Source organism: Sus scrofa, chromosome 13 (genome assembly GCF_000003025.6).
Source record: "Sus scrofa isolate TJ Tabasco breed Duroc chromosome 13, Sscrofa11.1, whole genome shotgun sequence".
Classification (NCBI taxonomy): domain Eukaryota; kingdom Metazoa; phylum Chordata; class Mammalia; order Artiodactyla; family Suidae; genus Sus; species Sus scrofa.
The window spans coordinates 68,943,062-68,957,306 of NC_010455.5; the positions used below are offsets into that span (position 1 = coordinate 68,943,062).

Here is a 14,245-nt window from a genome sequence, read left to right on the forward strand (position 1 = left end):
GCGGAAGGGCATGGCAGGCAGAGGACCCAGCACATGGGGTGGGTCTGGAAGGAGGGGGATTTGTGGCTCTGAGAGGAGCACAGGTGGGGGAGGGTGGCAGCACGAGTGGAGGACTAGGGAAGGCAGACTCTCCCTTGGGGACAGAGGGGAGCCTGGGAGGCTTATAGGCAGGGAAGAGACTGGTGTGTGTTTAGAAAGTGTCCTGTGGCTGCAGAGAGGAGGATTAGAGGAGCCAAGAGAAGTTGCGACCATTCAACGATTCTTTGAGCCTGAGAAGGACCAGAAAGTGCAAAGCCCTGGGGTGAGGCTTGATAGACTTGAGTTGCTACAGAGAGGCCCATGTGGCTAAAGCCCAGACGGAGAGAGTAGCCAGAGGGGAGGTCTGGGCTGCCACTCTGCCTGTGGAGAGCTGCAGTCTGTGTCCCTGCTCCATGAATCTGGGTTCTGTGATTACTTGACCAATAGACATCAGCAAACATGACATTAGGACAGTTTCTGGGCCTAGGCCTTGAGATACTGGCAGCTTCTACTTCCTGTGTATAGCTGTGTTTTTTGTTTTAGTAATCACCCTTACAACAGAATTGCCATGCTCTAGGGGAGCGCAAACAGCTGGTGGAGAAGAACTGACACACCACAGTGTTCAGCCCCCCTGAGCTCCTCAACCAGCCAGCATCAATTTGCCAGCCATGGGAGTTCACCAGGTCGGGAGTGGATCTTTTTTGCCTGAGTCGAGCTGCCCCACTGACACAACAGGGACAAGCCTTCCTTGCTGAGACCTGCGCATAGAAGCACGTGCCACATAAATGTATCGGGTTGGTTTGTTAAGTGGCAGTAGGTGACCATAACAAGGGCTGCAGGGTAGACAAGGGCTAGATACTGGAGGCCCTTGTAAGCCGGGGAAGAACTTTGGGTTTTGTTTCAATTGTGATACAGAGTCATTAGAGGACCGTGAGAAGAGTGACTGCAGGGGGACTTGGGCAGCAGCAAAGGCCAGTGAGGAGGCACCTGCAATGGTCCAGCCGAAGGGTGGGTGGCCATGGAGGGAAGGGTTCGAAGTGATGCACTCTGGTAGAGGCTAAATTAGAGAGGATGGGATTTGCTGAGGGATGGATGTAGAACGGGGTCAGGGATGAGTCCACAGTTGGTAGAGGCTAAATTAGAGAGGATGGGATTTGCTGAGGGATGGATGTAGAACGGGGTCAGGGATGAGTCCACAGTTGGGGGTCTGCAGGCATGCCCTGCCTGGCGACTACCTCTTGGAGTGGAACTCGGCTTGTTCAGGAAGCTTCCCAGAGATGACCCAGATGAGGGCTGACCGCTGAGCCAGGAGAGGGGGCAGAGAAGGAAGGCGTGGGTTTGACGGGAGTCGGAGGTGACCTGGCTGGGACTTGGGAAGGAGGACAAGGGGTTCAAATGGAAACTGAGGCAGCCCAGCCTGGAGCACCACTGCCCTTTTGTGCTCCTGCTCCCTCCCTCGCCTCCCTGAGTCCCACACAAGTCCCACACAAGGCTTCAAGATTTCGTCTCGCTGTGCTGATGGACTCCTGGCTCCCCTGGGGTACCTGTAATGTGGCTGCCAGCAGAGCCCAAGGGACACTGAGCAGATGGCAGGGAGCTGTGCTGGCACTTCCCACGAAGGGGGGTCTGGTTGTGGGAGGCGTCCCCCACCCACATCTCTGGGTGGGCATCTCACATCCCTGAACGGGGAAGGAGGGTGCAGGCCAGTAGCCCTGACCTGGCAGAAGCAGCACAGCATCCAGCACCCTTGAGACAGGGAAACGCCTCCCCAGCTTGGGGACAGAATCCACGCCAAAGTTCCCACCTCCTGAGACCCTCATACAGAGTGAAGAAATGTCATAGCTGCAAGGCAAGGCTTCAGGACTTGAGGTAAGTCACAGGGGTTGGCTACCTTCTGTGCTGAGAAATAACCCCAGAAACTAGAGGTTTCTTCCATTTGCAGATGTCTTTTTAAATTGCAAGAAGGGACTGCATGTTAATCAGGTATTAAAACAGCCTGTGGAATATTTAATGGCATAGAAAGATGTTACTGACGAACTGTTGCATGGAGGGAAAGGCAGTTGCAAGATGCTGAGTACATTCTGATCCCACGTTATACTCAGCCCCCACCCTGGGCCGCATGCAGGCTCCTCTGAGCTGCTAAGCAGGGTGGGTTAAGGAAGCTTTTATCTTCTCCACGCTTTTTGAAGAAAATACGTATTCATTTTAGAGTCACCCTCCCCCCAAAAAAAACCCCATCAAATGTGTCAGTAACTTAAATTAGAAAAATCTGCTTAATAAAAAGGCATCAGTGAGCAAATTTGAAAAGATAAAGAATCTCTCTCCACCCAGAAGGCACTACAGGAAAAGGCTTATTTTTAAAGCTAAAAATTGTTTACTTTTCTCGTCTCACTTTTCTGTTCTCATTAATTCTAGAACTGGTATTTCTGGGATTTTGTTTAAATCGTATGAATTTTTGTCCTAGTTCTTTTTTTTTTTTTTTTTTTTTTTTCGTCTTTTTGTCTTTTTAGGGCTTCACCAGCAGCATATAGAAGTTCCCAGGCTAAGGGTCAAATCCGAGCTGAAGCCGCCGGCCTACACCACAGCCACAGCCATGTCAGATCCAAGCTGCATCTGTGACCTACACCAGAGCTCACAGCAAAGCCAGATCCTTAACCCACAGAAGGAGGCCAGGGATCGAACCTGCAACCTCATGGTTCCTAGTCAGATTCGTTTCCACTGTGCCATGATGGGAACTCCAATTTTTGTCCTAGTTCTTATTCCTGATAACCACGTGTGATTATTTGTCCTTCATTAAAAAAAAAAAAAAAACAACCAGCCTCTTCTCATTGGGAGGGAGTCTTATAGGGACCTTTCCCAGGGGTCAGGGATGAGCCTCAGCCTCAGCCAGGCCCAGGGCCAGCAAGGGGGCTAGGGCGGGGTGTCTCTCTGGTATTGCTGATCCCAAGTCATGAGCTGTTGGGGGGGAGAATCCAGAATTACATGAGCCTGGGGGAAATTGCCTGTTGCCTCGTGAACAATAAGGTTGATGGTCCATATGTTTCAAGAATGATGACAAATTCAAGGCGAGGGTATCAGCGCCAGCTCTCTTTCCAGGGTGGTCACCTTGGAGACCCCGACTCATTTTTGGGACGCTGTGGAGACTGGGCTGGAGGAAGTATGGAACAGAGGAACGAGAGGCTCCTGCAACCTGTTTTGTGTCCTCACTTTGCTGTGACCTGGGAAATTCCGTGACCGGGCTGATCAGTTTCTACATCTGTAAAATGGGGACAATTTTCTGTTCCTTCCAGGCTTGTTATAAAGGTGAGTAGGTTAGGAGCTCACAGCAGCTGTGCCATCTTCCTGGAGGTCCTGTGGGTGCCCTCAGAGCCCAGGGAACATCAGTGGGGGGCCAGGACCACAGCAAGCAGGTAGCCCCTGTTGAACCTGAACCCTCTCAGATTCATTCGGTACTGGCCCACACCCTGCCACACCTGGGCGCTGGGCAGGGTCCCAAGCGAGGCCACCTTCCCTACTTTCTGCCACAAGCACAGCCATCTTCCGCCTTGGCATCTCAGGATAAAGCCTGGAGCCCACAGCACGTTTTCCCATCAGGCTTTTATTATAAAGAAGATTCCAGAGCATCCCAGCCTCCCCCTCTAGCCCAGCAGGCCCCGCCTGTCCCTGCGCTGGCTGGGTCTGCACAGGCCCCGGGTCAGCCAGACACCGATTCTAATGGCAACAGAAAAGGTGATGTTCTCAGGGCGCCGGGGGTCTCCGCCAGGCCTGTCCATCCCTGGCACCATTATTTCCAGTGTTGTGCTGGGAGCCCTCGGGGACCTCTCCTGGGTCCTCTGCACTAGCGGCAGCTATTCACAGTTGGCGCATGGTAAGTTTTTTTAACATATAAAAAAGCTTTTTTAAAAAAACAAACAAAAAAAAGTGGTGCTATCTGTAGAAACACTTACAGCAAGATCAAGTAGCCCAGCTACAGCCTTGGTGCAACTCAGCCCCCTCCCCTCTTCTCCCTAGAGACCAGGATCGCCAGCACCTGTCCCCACATCCTCCACCCACCAGCTCCCTGGACAGTACGGAGCCTGCCACGGGCAGTGGGGGCTGCCTCCTCCACCGGTGGCCACTTGAGCAACAAAAATCTGACGCTGCTTGATGCTGTGAGTGGCCAAGGTCCTCTCTGGGTGAGGGGAGATGATGGGGATATTTTGGTGGCTGAAGCAGAAACCAACTGGGGGCTGGTTCCAGGGGCCTCCCCTCCGCCAGGTTGGATGAGGTAGTGTTTCCGGCTGCGGCTCCTTTGCCTGTAAGGTCAGTTCATGGGTGCAGGGCCGCGTGGGGCAGGGCTCTGGGCCGCAGCAGAGTGAGTGGGGGTGCCGTCCAGGCTGTGCATTCGAGTCCCCACTCCAGAGCCTGGGTCTGTGGGTAGGTGGGAAGGGACGGTGCCCACAGGGCCAGGGCTGGGGGCTCCTTCGCCTGGCTCAGAGAGGCCCCTGGTTCCCTGCCTTCCCCCCCACCCCGCCACCCAACCCCAGGCCTCTGTTCAGTTATTTCCCAGCCGGAGTCAGAGGCACGGGGGACACAAGGAAGCAGAGAGTGGGCACCCGTCCCCAGGCAACAAGGGCTCAGGCCTCGCTGTAGCACTCATAGATGTTGTCCTCCATCAGGGCCACCACCTGCTCAAACTTGTGCTGCAGCTGTGTCCTCCGCGCCGTGGGGTTTGCCTCCAGGGCGGCCACAATCTGAGGGGGAGGGCAGAGCAAGGGGGAGCTGGGTCACAGCCCGGGGACCCAGCAGGGTCCTACTGCAGAGAGTGGGACCAACGTGCTGCTTAGATCTCTGCAGCTGCCAGCCACCCCCAAAGCCCCAGCATCCCAGGGTATGAGCACCTGAGCAGGTGGAAGTGGACAGGGCTGAAGTGGGGGTGTTGTGGCCCAGGGGGCAGGGGCTGCACACTTGGGGGTACCCACCTGGGTGCGATACCTCTTGGCGTATTTATAAATCTCTGCCATGGCCACGTTGGTGTTGAACTCATTCTGGTACTTCTATGAGGAAAAGACAAGGCAGGAGCTGGGAAGGGGGTTAACTCCACGGTCAGCACCTGGCCAGCCCAGCCATGGCTGCTCCTTAGACACAGCCCCTCGCTGCCACCACTGGTCCTCCCCATCCCCCACCAGGCAAGGTCCCCTCAGAGCCGGCCGCACCCTCGACTCCTCAGCCAGGTGCGCATTCATCTCCTGCTCACTGAGTGGGGTCATGTCATGGATCTGTTTGTAGTAGCGCTGCACGATTTTCCGGTACTCAGGAATCTCCTTGGCATAGAGGAGCTTGTTGGTTGGAGAATCCTGAGGGAGAAACAAGAGGATAAGACACGGGTGGAGACGAGCCACAAAAGTGGCACCATCACTGAGCGCCTCTATCCCGCCAGCTTTGGGCCAGGGGCTCCTCCCACCTCTGTCCTTGTACGAGGAGCCCCTGCCCTATTTTCCAAGCAATGCCAGGGTGATAACCTCAAGGGGGACCTGTATTTGGGGGTGAAAGTGCAAGGGCTTGTGCCAGCACCTTGACACACAGTCTGTTCTGTTCGCATCCTTGCTGAGGGTTATGGATCTCGGTGGCTCAGGTTTCTGGAAGCCTGATCGCTGTCTCAGTGGAACATTTCCCACCACACGTTTCCTACGCCTGAATGTGAAACATGCCCAGTTCTTTGTCCCAGGCATCCTGCCTTCCGAGATAGTATGTGTGCCTCTCGTGTGTCTCTGTCACAGGCTAAATGCAGGGCCAGGTCTAACTCCCCGCTCATGAATGCTCCCAGAGCCAGGACCTTTTGGTGCCTCCCGCCCTGGCCTAGCTCTTCCCTCTGCCTGCACCGCTCCTACCCGCCCTCCAGTGCCTGCTGGTCCTGTCCTGCAGATAGAGGCCTCAGGGGTCTCCCTCCTGCATGTACTTGGAGGTCTTGGCCACCTGTCCCCCTCTGCCCACCCCTTCTCTCAGCACCCACTGGATGGCTCTTGATCATCCAGGCTACTGCCTGGAGCCTGGCTGGTTCTATGAGGTGCAGGACCAAGCAGGCTGCCCACGCTCCCCCTGGCTCTATGGCCTCAGGATGGAGAGTGGGCACTGGGCACACCTGAGGCAGGTGCGGCCAGGCTGCAGCTATGAAGTTTCTGACGATGGGTGTCTGTTTCTGGAAGTCCCCTGTCTGATGACCCCATTCATCCCATATGCCTCAGATCTGAACTCCTTCTGTTCCCCTCCTAGGAAGATCTCTATCCCCTGCAGCACGGGCTGGCCTGCCCAGGACAACTGACCTTGCCCAGCTGCAGGTCGGAGATGGAGCAGGCATCAATGAAGGCCTGCGCGATGACTGAGAGGCAGGCGTCAATGTGGTCCGTCTTGTCGATGTCGAAGACAAACTGAGGGTTTTTCAGGATGTTCACCCAGAACCGGAGAGGAAGGCTGGGGACAAGAGGTGACAGAGCAGCGTGAGCCCACCCTGAGGGGAGGCAGCAGAGGACATGATCATCGAGGGGGCTGGGACAGGCAGACTTGGCCCTTTGTGGCCAGTGGAGACTTGTCACAAGAGGTAACCTACAGGCACCACCATCTTCTGAGCCACAGGCGAGGGTGACAAGTGTCCCAGGGCACCACAGCAGCAGAGGGGGTGGAAGCCAGGTTTCCCAGGGTAGCACAGGGGCACGAGTGCACCCTCACTTCCAGCCCCCACCCCCTGCAGCGCCTCCTGCTCTTGTGAAGGAGCCTCAAGCCAAGTCGTGGTTCTCATTACAAGCCCCCTGGCCAGACGCCCTTCTCCCCCACACGCCTCCTCTAGCCCTCGGTTCCTCCTCCAGCCTTTGCTTGGCCACAGGAAGCCCCTGCCAGCTGGGCCACCAGCAAGGGCTGGGGGCCAGCAGGCCCTGGATCCTTGGCCTCGGGAGGCCAGAGTGTTGGTAACACCCCCCCTCCCCCAGTGCCCCGGTGGCCTGGGTTATATGGACAACCCCACTCCCTGAGCTCAGAGAAGCCCTGGCAATTACACAGAAACCTCTGGGTTCGAGGCATTTTTTTTTCTGAGGGTCAGGCTGAGGTTTTCAACAACTTCTTAGTGGGGTTGGTGACCCCAAAAAGTTAAAATGTGCCTCCAGGAGGGACATGATCAGGGTAAGGCACGTCTCCATGAGCCTTAGTGTGCTCCTCTGTGAAACAGCTGGTGGTGCCCACCCAAGAGAAGAGGCAGGGGAGTGATGATAAGGGCAAAATGTATACAAGGGTCACCTAATTCTTACAAAAGCTGAGTTACTTTCACTGACCTGGTTTTTTTTTTTTTTTTTTTCTGTCTTTTTGTCTTTTTTGTTATTGTTGTTGTTGCTATTTCTTGGGCCGCTCCCGCGGCACATGGAGGTTCCCAGGCTAGGGGTCCAATTGGAGCTGTAGCCACCGGCCTACACCAGAGCCACAGCAACGCGGGATCCGAGCCGCGTCTGCAACCTACACCACAGCTCACGGCAACGCCGGATCGTTAACCCACTGAGCAAGAGCAGGGACCGAACCCGCAACCTCATGGTTCCTAGTCGGATTCGTTAACCACTGCGCCACGACGGGAACTCCCTCACTGCCCTGGTTTTACAGCTGGGGAAAACTAAAGCGCAGAGAGGGTAAGTCACTTAACCAAGGTCACACAGCTTGGAATGGCATATAGAGACTGAACCCTGGCAGGCAGGCTGAGAGGCCAGGCCCTGAATCCCTGCTGCCCCTAATGATACAATGAAGTAGCACCGCCCTCCCATTCATAGCCCCCTGGCCCCTGACCTGTTGGTCTTCCAGATGTGCAACGTGTCAGGGTCTGAGATGCCCCTCTTCTCAGCTTGCTCTTCCAGGAAGTCAAAGAAGTACTTGACGGCCAGTGGGGGCTTGTCTTCACGGATGCTCAGAATGGCCTTGAACAGGTCATCTAGAAACTTCTGCAGCGTGCCCTGCATGGGAGGGGGGCGGCAGTCGTCAGTCCAGGACCACAGGGAGCAGGTAAGCAGACACCTCTGGCAGCTGTGGGAGCTGAGGGGCTGGGACTGAGGAGTGTGGGGTGAAGGGGAAGCTGGGCGGCAGCAGGATGGTCATCTAGCCTGTCTGGATCTCAGTTTTCCTGTCTGTGAGATGGGTTAGTGAAGCCTACCATCCAGGGGTGTCAGAAGGACTGGGACATAGAGCAGGGAATCGGTAGTGTGTGTGGGGGGTGTGGGCTCTTGGGTGCCCAAGCTGTATGGCCTTGCTGCCATCTGTCACAATGACTGATAACAGAAGCTGTCGCTGGCACTCTTCAAGCAAACCCCTCCTCAGCCTCTTGCACCGGAACCCTTCTGGTCCCACGTGAGAACGACCTCCCCACCCCAAGAGTGCTCCCAGCTGCCCCAGTGGAGTGAGACGCTGAGCTGGGGCTGGGCCCACCTTGGTGGACAGCAGGCGCGTCAGGTAGATCTCCGGCAGCACCTTCTTGCGGTGACTTTGCCGGTGGGACTTCTTGGGCTCAGTCAGCTCATCCGTGGGCAGCACCTGGGAGGCCAGGGAAGTGGCCAGTGGTCAGGGCCAGTGCCGTCCTCAGCCATGCACCCACAGGCACCTGGCTCTGCGTGTGCTCTGTGGTGCACCAAGTGACCCTGGGTGGCATTCCCACTCCCCACCCCAGCCCTTTCCAGGCCCAGGAGCTCTGCCCCCAGAGGCCCAGGCTGGTGGAAGCCAAGTCCACACCCAGCAAGGGGCGGGCACCCCCAGGGCCGCAGGCGGGGCACTCACCAAATGGAAATACTTCTCCGTGTCCAAGTCCTTCACTGTGAGAAAAAAAACACAATAAATAAACAAGCGAGAGGAGGGGGGGGGTTGAAACAGAAATGCAGACAAAAAGATGGAGCGGAATGGAGAGAGCCAGGGACATGTGGAGAGAACAAGGCACAGAGAAAAACGCAAAGCCAGAGCTGAGAGAGATCCAGAAAGAAAGAGGATAAAGCAGAGACAGAAAGAAGAGGCAGGCAGGCAGATAGACAGACATCACAGGGTGACAGGAGAAACAGGACAGAGTTGGTCAGAGACAGGGAGGGGTGAGGCCCCGAGGCGGGCCGGGGGCGGCAGTCACCCACTCTACCCTGGCCCAGACCTCACTAGCTGCTGGGAGAGACCCAAGCCCCTACCCCTCACCTCAGGGGGGCGGGGGTCCCCAAACCCAGAGGAGCCAAGGACCCCAGCCTGATCATCTGAGGGTGTGGAGGGGGTTCCGAGCAGGGATACCACCTAAAGCACAGCTGGCCTGGCGGCTGCCCAGACCCCTTAAAACCACAGCCCCTGTCCTGGGCCCCTCCGCGCTGCCCACGAGAAACCAGACCTGAGGAGGCCCGGCTACGGGCCCTGCCCACACGGCACTGCGGCAGGGGTGCCTGCCCCTGCCCCCTGCAGGGAGGCCGCGGCAGGCCCAGCCTAGATGCCCCCCTCACGTCCACCAGTACTACCTCGACCCAGGGTGTTGTCCTTCTTGTCTGTGAGGCTCATGGCCAGGGAGGCACCTTCAGGGATCTGATGAGGGGAGAGGCTGAGGTCAGAGGTTGGAGGTCAGGGAGGGTGGGAGTAGGGGTGCTGAGTGGAGTTGGGGCCCACCTTGTAATGTGCCAGCGTGTTGAGCTTCTTGCGGCCATCTTCCACCACCGAGGTGTCATCCAGATCCCGCAGGACATAGCTCTGTGTGCTCGAGGCGAACCACTCTGGGGGAGGGAGCAGGGTGTCAGGGTGGGGAGTTGCGGGGGTGAGAGAGACCAGGGGCACCCACACCTCTCTCCTTCCCCAGCTGTACCAGGAGGGAGGGGGTGCCAGGGTGGTGAGTGTAGAGCAGGAGCTCTGGATAGTGCTCAGCCTCAGGCTGTCACTGGGGATGTCAGAGTTGCTAGGGTGGCCTCTCCTGGTGACCAAGGCTGTGGCTATCACCTGCAGGTCCTCACACCGCAGGCTCCACCGCCCCCCAGAACAGGGGCTCCTGACAGATGGGGTCCATGGCCCCAGAGCATGAGTGGACGATCGTCTGAACAAGGCAGGGGCCCAGCCCACCGAAGCCACCCCCGCCCTGCCCACCGAGGTCCACGTCCTCGGCGCGTGGCCACTGGGAGTAGGGCACGTTCTTGCAGAAGGCTTCCAGGATCTTCTCCTTCACCTGGGTCAGCGTGTCCGTGTCCATGGCCCGCACGCTCAGTGAGTCCATGCCGCAGCCCTGGAAGGACACGTTCAGGTTCTGCACGAGAGAGGGGAGCAAGTCAGTGGGTGCCCCCAGGCACTGCCCTGGGTGCTGGGTTGGGGGTGGAGGCAGGGCCCTCCCAGGCCAGCCGCCTGGCCACTCGGCTCACCCGAGGTTTGGCCTCGATGTTCTCACGCAGCAGCCACTCCTCATTGAGTGTGTAGCGGGCCTTGCCCGTGATGGCGTCGATGGAGCCCTTGTTGATCTGCTGCTTGATGGCGCACAGGAGCAGGAAGAATGGCTCCCCCACCGTCTCCTGGGGTGGGCAGGGCTGTCAGGCTATGCCCACCACCTGCAGCCCACCCTCCAGATACCAGATCCCCAGCCTTTGCCCCCCATGCCAAAAACCTTCACTGTCCCCCCCGGCTCCGCCGCAACACCTCCGTGGCTGCCTGCTTAATCCTCTTTTTGAACCCGCCACTGCCGCCACCCCCACCCAGAGTGTCTCCACGGACTCCAAGGCCAAACACCACCAGCTGTGGGTGCCCACACTCATTTCATCATCCCAGCAAGCCTTCCAGGTACAAGGGTGTCTTCACTGCCAAAACTCAGAGAGGGCAAGCAACCTGCTCAGGGTCACCCAGCAGGAAAGGGGCAGAACTGAACTCGAACACCAGATCAGTTGACTCATAAGCCTATGATTCTTTGTGCTAAGACTCCAGGGTTCGTTTAGATGGAACCAGAACACAGACATGGCCTCAAATAACGGCAATCACAGCCTGATGAGCGTAGGGAGCCCCAAACACCCCTACCCTCACCATTCTCCCTTTGATAAAGCATACACGGCCGGAAAGGGCCTTGGCCGCCCTCCAAAGCTCTGAGCTAATTTTCACAGTCATGTTATAGCAAGTGACACTGTGTTCCATTGATGGTGAATATTTAGGTAAAAATGGTGAGTTAAAGAAAAATTAAGTCATGGAGTTCCCGTCATAGCTCAGTGGTTAACGAATCTGACTAGGAACCATGAGGTTGAGGGTTCAATCCCTGGCCTCGCTCAGTGGGTTAAGGGTCCGGTGTTGCCGTGAGCTGTGCTGTAGGTTGCAGATGTGGCTTGGATGCCGTGTTGCTGTGGCTCTGGCGAAGGCTGGCAGCTACAGCTCCAATTGGACCCCTAGCCTGGGAACCTCCATAAGCCACGGGAGCAAGAAAAAAAAAAAAGAAAAATTAAGTCATAATAGCATTAGGCAGATTTGGCAAAGACATTCCTCCTGATCCAGTTCTCCACTGATGCCCACCTTTCTGGAGGGGGAAGCAGACACTCAGGAAAGCCTGCTGAGCCACACGAGGGCCAGGAGATGGGTCCAGAGTCCACTGCAGCCCCTGTGGTTCCTCTCAGAACAAGACCTCTGCCCAGGCCCTGCCTCATGGTTCCCCCCTTATTCCCCCGCTTCCTCCACAGCGCCCGCCAGGCTCACCAGCTCCAGGCCCAAAGGTAGAGGCCCCATTTGACAGAAGGAAGCTCAGATCAAGTGAAGGCAACGCCTTGTCCAGAGTCGCAGGGCTGGTTTGTGCCAAAGAAGGACCAAAACCCAGGACATCTGAGACCTGGTATAGGGGGCCTGGGCCTTTTGCCCACGATTCTCAGACACGTCCCTGGCCGCGACCACTGTAGAGCAGCTAGTGGACCATGGACAAGACCAGGGGCTGAGCCTCTCTTGTTCTGCAGAAAAATCCTGATGGGATCCTTTTGGCAGAAGGTGAAAGGCCCTGGCTCCCAGGCCCCACCAGCCTCCTCTCTCCACAGAAAGACTTGCTGGACTCCTTCAGTTTCTTTCCAGAACATTCCCTCCTCCTTCCTCTGCTCCTGCTATAACCAAAGCCTGGACACCCTCCCCACTCAACCTTTACCTGCCTTTTTCCTCCTGAGCCCTCAGGTCTCACCTCTGGAAGCCACCTTGAACCCTCCAGCCAGGTCAGGAGCCGCAGCGTTGAGCGCTGCCGTATGGCATTTATTACTCTGTATTTTCATTTACTTCCACACCTGTCTCCTCGAAGACTGGGAGTCCCTCCAGGGCCAGACCCAGGTCTTATTTATCCCCTGAACCCAGAGCAGGGGCCCAAAGGCACCTAGGGAGGGTCTGAGGACTGAGAAAACAATCTTCTGAAACAAAGCTCCCGTCCCAGGCTTGCTCTGACCTCTGCAGGAAGCCAGGGCTCTTCTGAGCCTGGGTTCCCCATCTGGGCAAGGGCTCCTATGGCCCTGTCCTACCCACTCTGAGCCTCTTTCCTCATCCACACAACCCCTGGCAGAGTTGGCATGAGGGTAAAATGAAGTCAGACCTATTGGTGAAGCTGGGCCCGGTGGTGGCAGTGACATGGCTGCCCTACACACGGGTGCCTGTCCCAGTGGCCTTACCCGCAGGCAGCTGTACATGCAGATGGACATCCAGTTGGTCAGCATTTTCTCGACCACAGACTCTGTGCGCCGCAGCATGAGCTTGGGGTTCTTGGCAGCAGAGGCATCGATGAGGTCCACCAGCAGCTCCTTCATGATGCCCGTGTAGTACTCGAGCTTACCGTGCAGTGCGATGGTCAGCAGGGACGCCAGGCTGCACCTGCGGGCAGATGCAGGGGCATCTGCACCAGCCGCACCGGGAGGCCCTGGGATCTGAGGACCACATGGTGGGGTGGTCCACCTTGTCACTGGACACAGACAGGTAAGTGAGGCTGAAGTAAGGGCTACCTCTCCTAACACGCACCATGACCACTGTGACCACGAGTCCTGTCCTGGGCACCCAGGATCAGGAAGGGGAAGCACAGGGGGGCGTCTCAGGACATCTGGAGTCCTAGGACCCAGGGCCTGATGCTGGGGACATGACTGCTGCCCAGGGGACATGGGGATTTGCAAACCGCCCAGGCAGACCTAGGAGTGGTGCCCTGCCCCCTCCGCCAGGCCCTGCCCCTTCCCCGAAGCCTGAAGGCTGACCTGTCCCGCACTGCAAAGTCCTTCTGTTGCTCCAGCGCATGGACAAAGACGATGAGGAAGTGCTTGTTGTTGAGCAGCGAGGAGAATAGGCTGATGCCCTCTTCCATGTTGGGCCGGCAGCTCTCAGGGATCTGCAGGGGTGCGTGGTCCACAGGGGTCCCGTGTCACTGCCTGGCCTAGCTGTCAGCACTCATGATCCCCAGAATGGCTCTGTGAAGGCCTCCTGGGATGGGGAACTCATCACCTTTCACAGGTAAGTCACTGGGAATGATGGCTCAGTTGACTTCAAAAGTGGGGCTCAGCAGGGGTAAGGGTGCAGAAGGCAGCCCAGTGTCCCTGTGTGGGGGACCCTCTCACCTTCCATTCTCGAAGCAGCAGATGGAGGGGGACATCTAAGGGGACTCAATCCCACCCCCCACGACCTGGCCTAGAGGTCAGCACTCAGGTACCCTGAATGGCCACTTGAATACCTTCTGGGATGGAGAGCTCACTACCTCACAACAGCAGGTTCCTCCCCACTCCCCAGGATTAGGACCAATGGATCCAATGAGCTGGAAACTGGGGAAGCCCCATGTGTGCGTGCGGGGTTGGGGTACTCACCTTCCACTCTCCCAGCAGTGGGTGCGTCTCCGGCACCGTGGAGCTGCCCTGGGAGTTGAGGGTCTGGGATGGCAGCACATAACGCTCTTCATAGAGGGAGGAGCACTGTGGAGGCAGATGCCCAGCAGCTCAGCAGGGCTGCACGCTCCCATGACTCCTCCAGGGGCTGCTTAACACATGCAAGAGCCCAGTTTATAAAGAAGAGAGGCCGTGGGCCACGCTCAGGGGCCACAGGATGCCAGGGGAGGAAGAGGAGCAGAATCAGCACGAGGCAGTATGTGGCAAAGCTGGAGCATATGAGGCTCAAAAGGAAGCAAAGCAGCTCAGGGTAGAAGGAGGGAAACCGAGGCAGAAAGGGCTGCAGGGACACTACACGGGCTCTCTGGCTGCTGCGTGCAGAAGGGTGTCGACAGGGCCAGAGGAGGTGCTGGTTACAGGCCCAA

The 14,245-nt window shown here is 57.2% G+C and overlaps 1 protein-coding gene across 2 annotated transcripts in view; it reads right to left on the reverse strand.

Annotated features, from left to right (window-relative positions):
- The window catches only part of PLXND1 (plexin D1), a 49,968-nt gene continuing 39,319 nt past the window's right edge, over nt 3,597-14,245 (reverse strand). For both annotated transcript variants that reach the window (XM_021069364.1, XM_021069365.1), the window contains 14 exons: nt 13,803-13,907; nt 13,203-13,333; nt 12,633-12,831; nt 10,386-10,532; nt 10,117-10,273; nt 9,649-9,752; nt 9,504-9,567; nt 8,797-8,831; nt 8,452-8,556; nt 7,819-7,982; nt 6,321-6,468; nt 5,214-5,354; nt 4,980-5,054; nt 3,597-4,751 (listed from right to left, as the gene is read on the reverse strand). In XM_021069364.1, the coding sequence (XP_020925023.1) occupies nt 4,635-4,751; nt 4,980-5,054; nt 5,214-5,354; nt 6,321-6,468; nt 7,819-7,982; nt 8,452-8,556; nt 8,797-8,831; nt 9,504-9,567; nt 9,649-9,752; nt 10,117-10,273; nt 10,386-10,532; nt 12,633-12,831; nt 13,203-13,333; nt 13,803-13,907 (1,692 nt within the window). In that variant the 3' untranslated portion in view covers nt 3,597-4,634. The remainder of the gene's footprint in view (nt 4,752-4,979; nt 5,055-5,213; nt 5,355-6,320; nt 6,469-7,818; nt 7,983-8,451; nt 8,557-8,796; nt 8,832-9,503; nt 9,568-9,648; nt 9,753-10,116; nt 10,274-10,385; nt 10,533-12,632; nt 12,832-13,202; nt 13,334-13,802; nt 13,908-14,245) is intronic.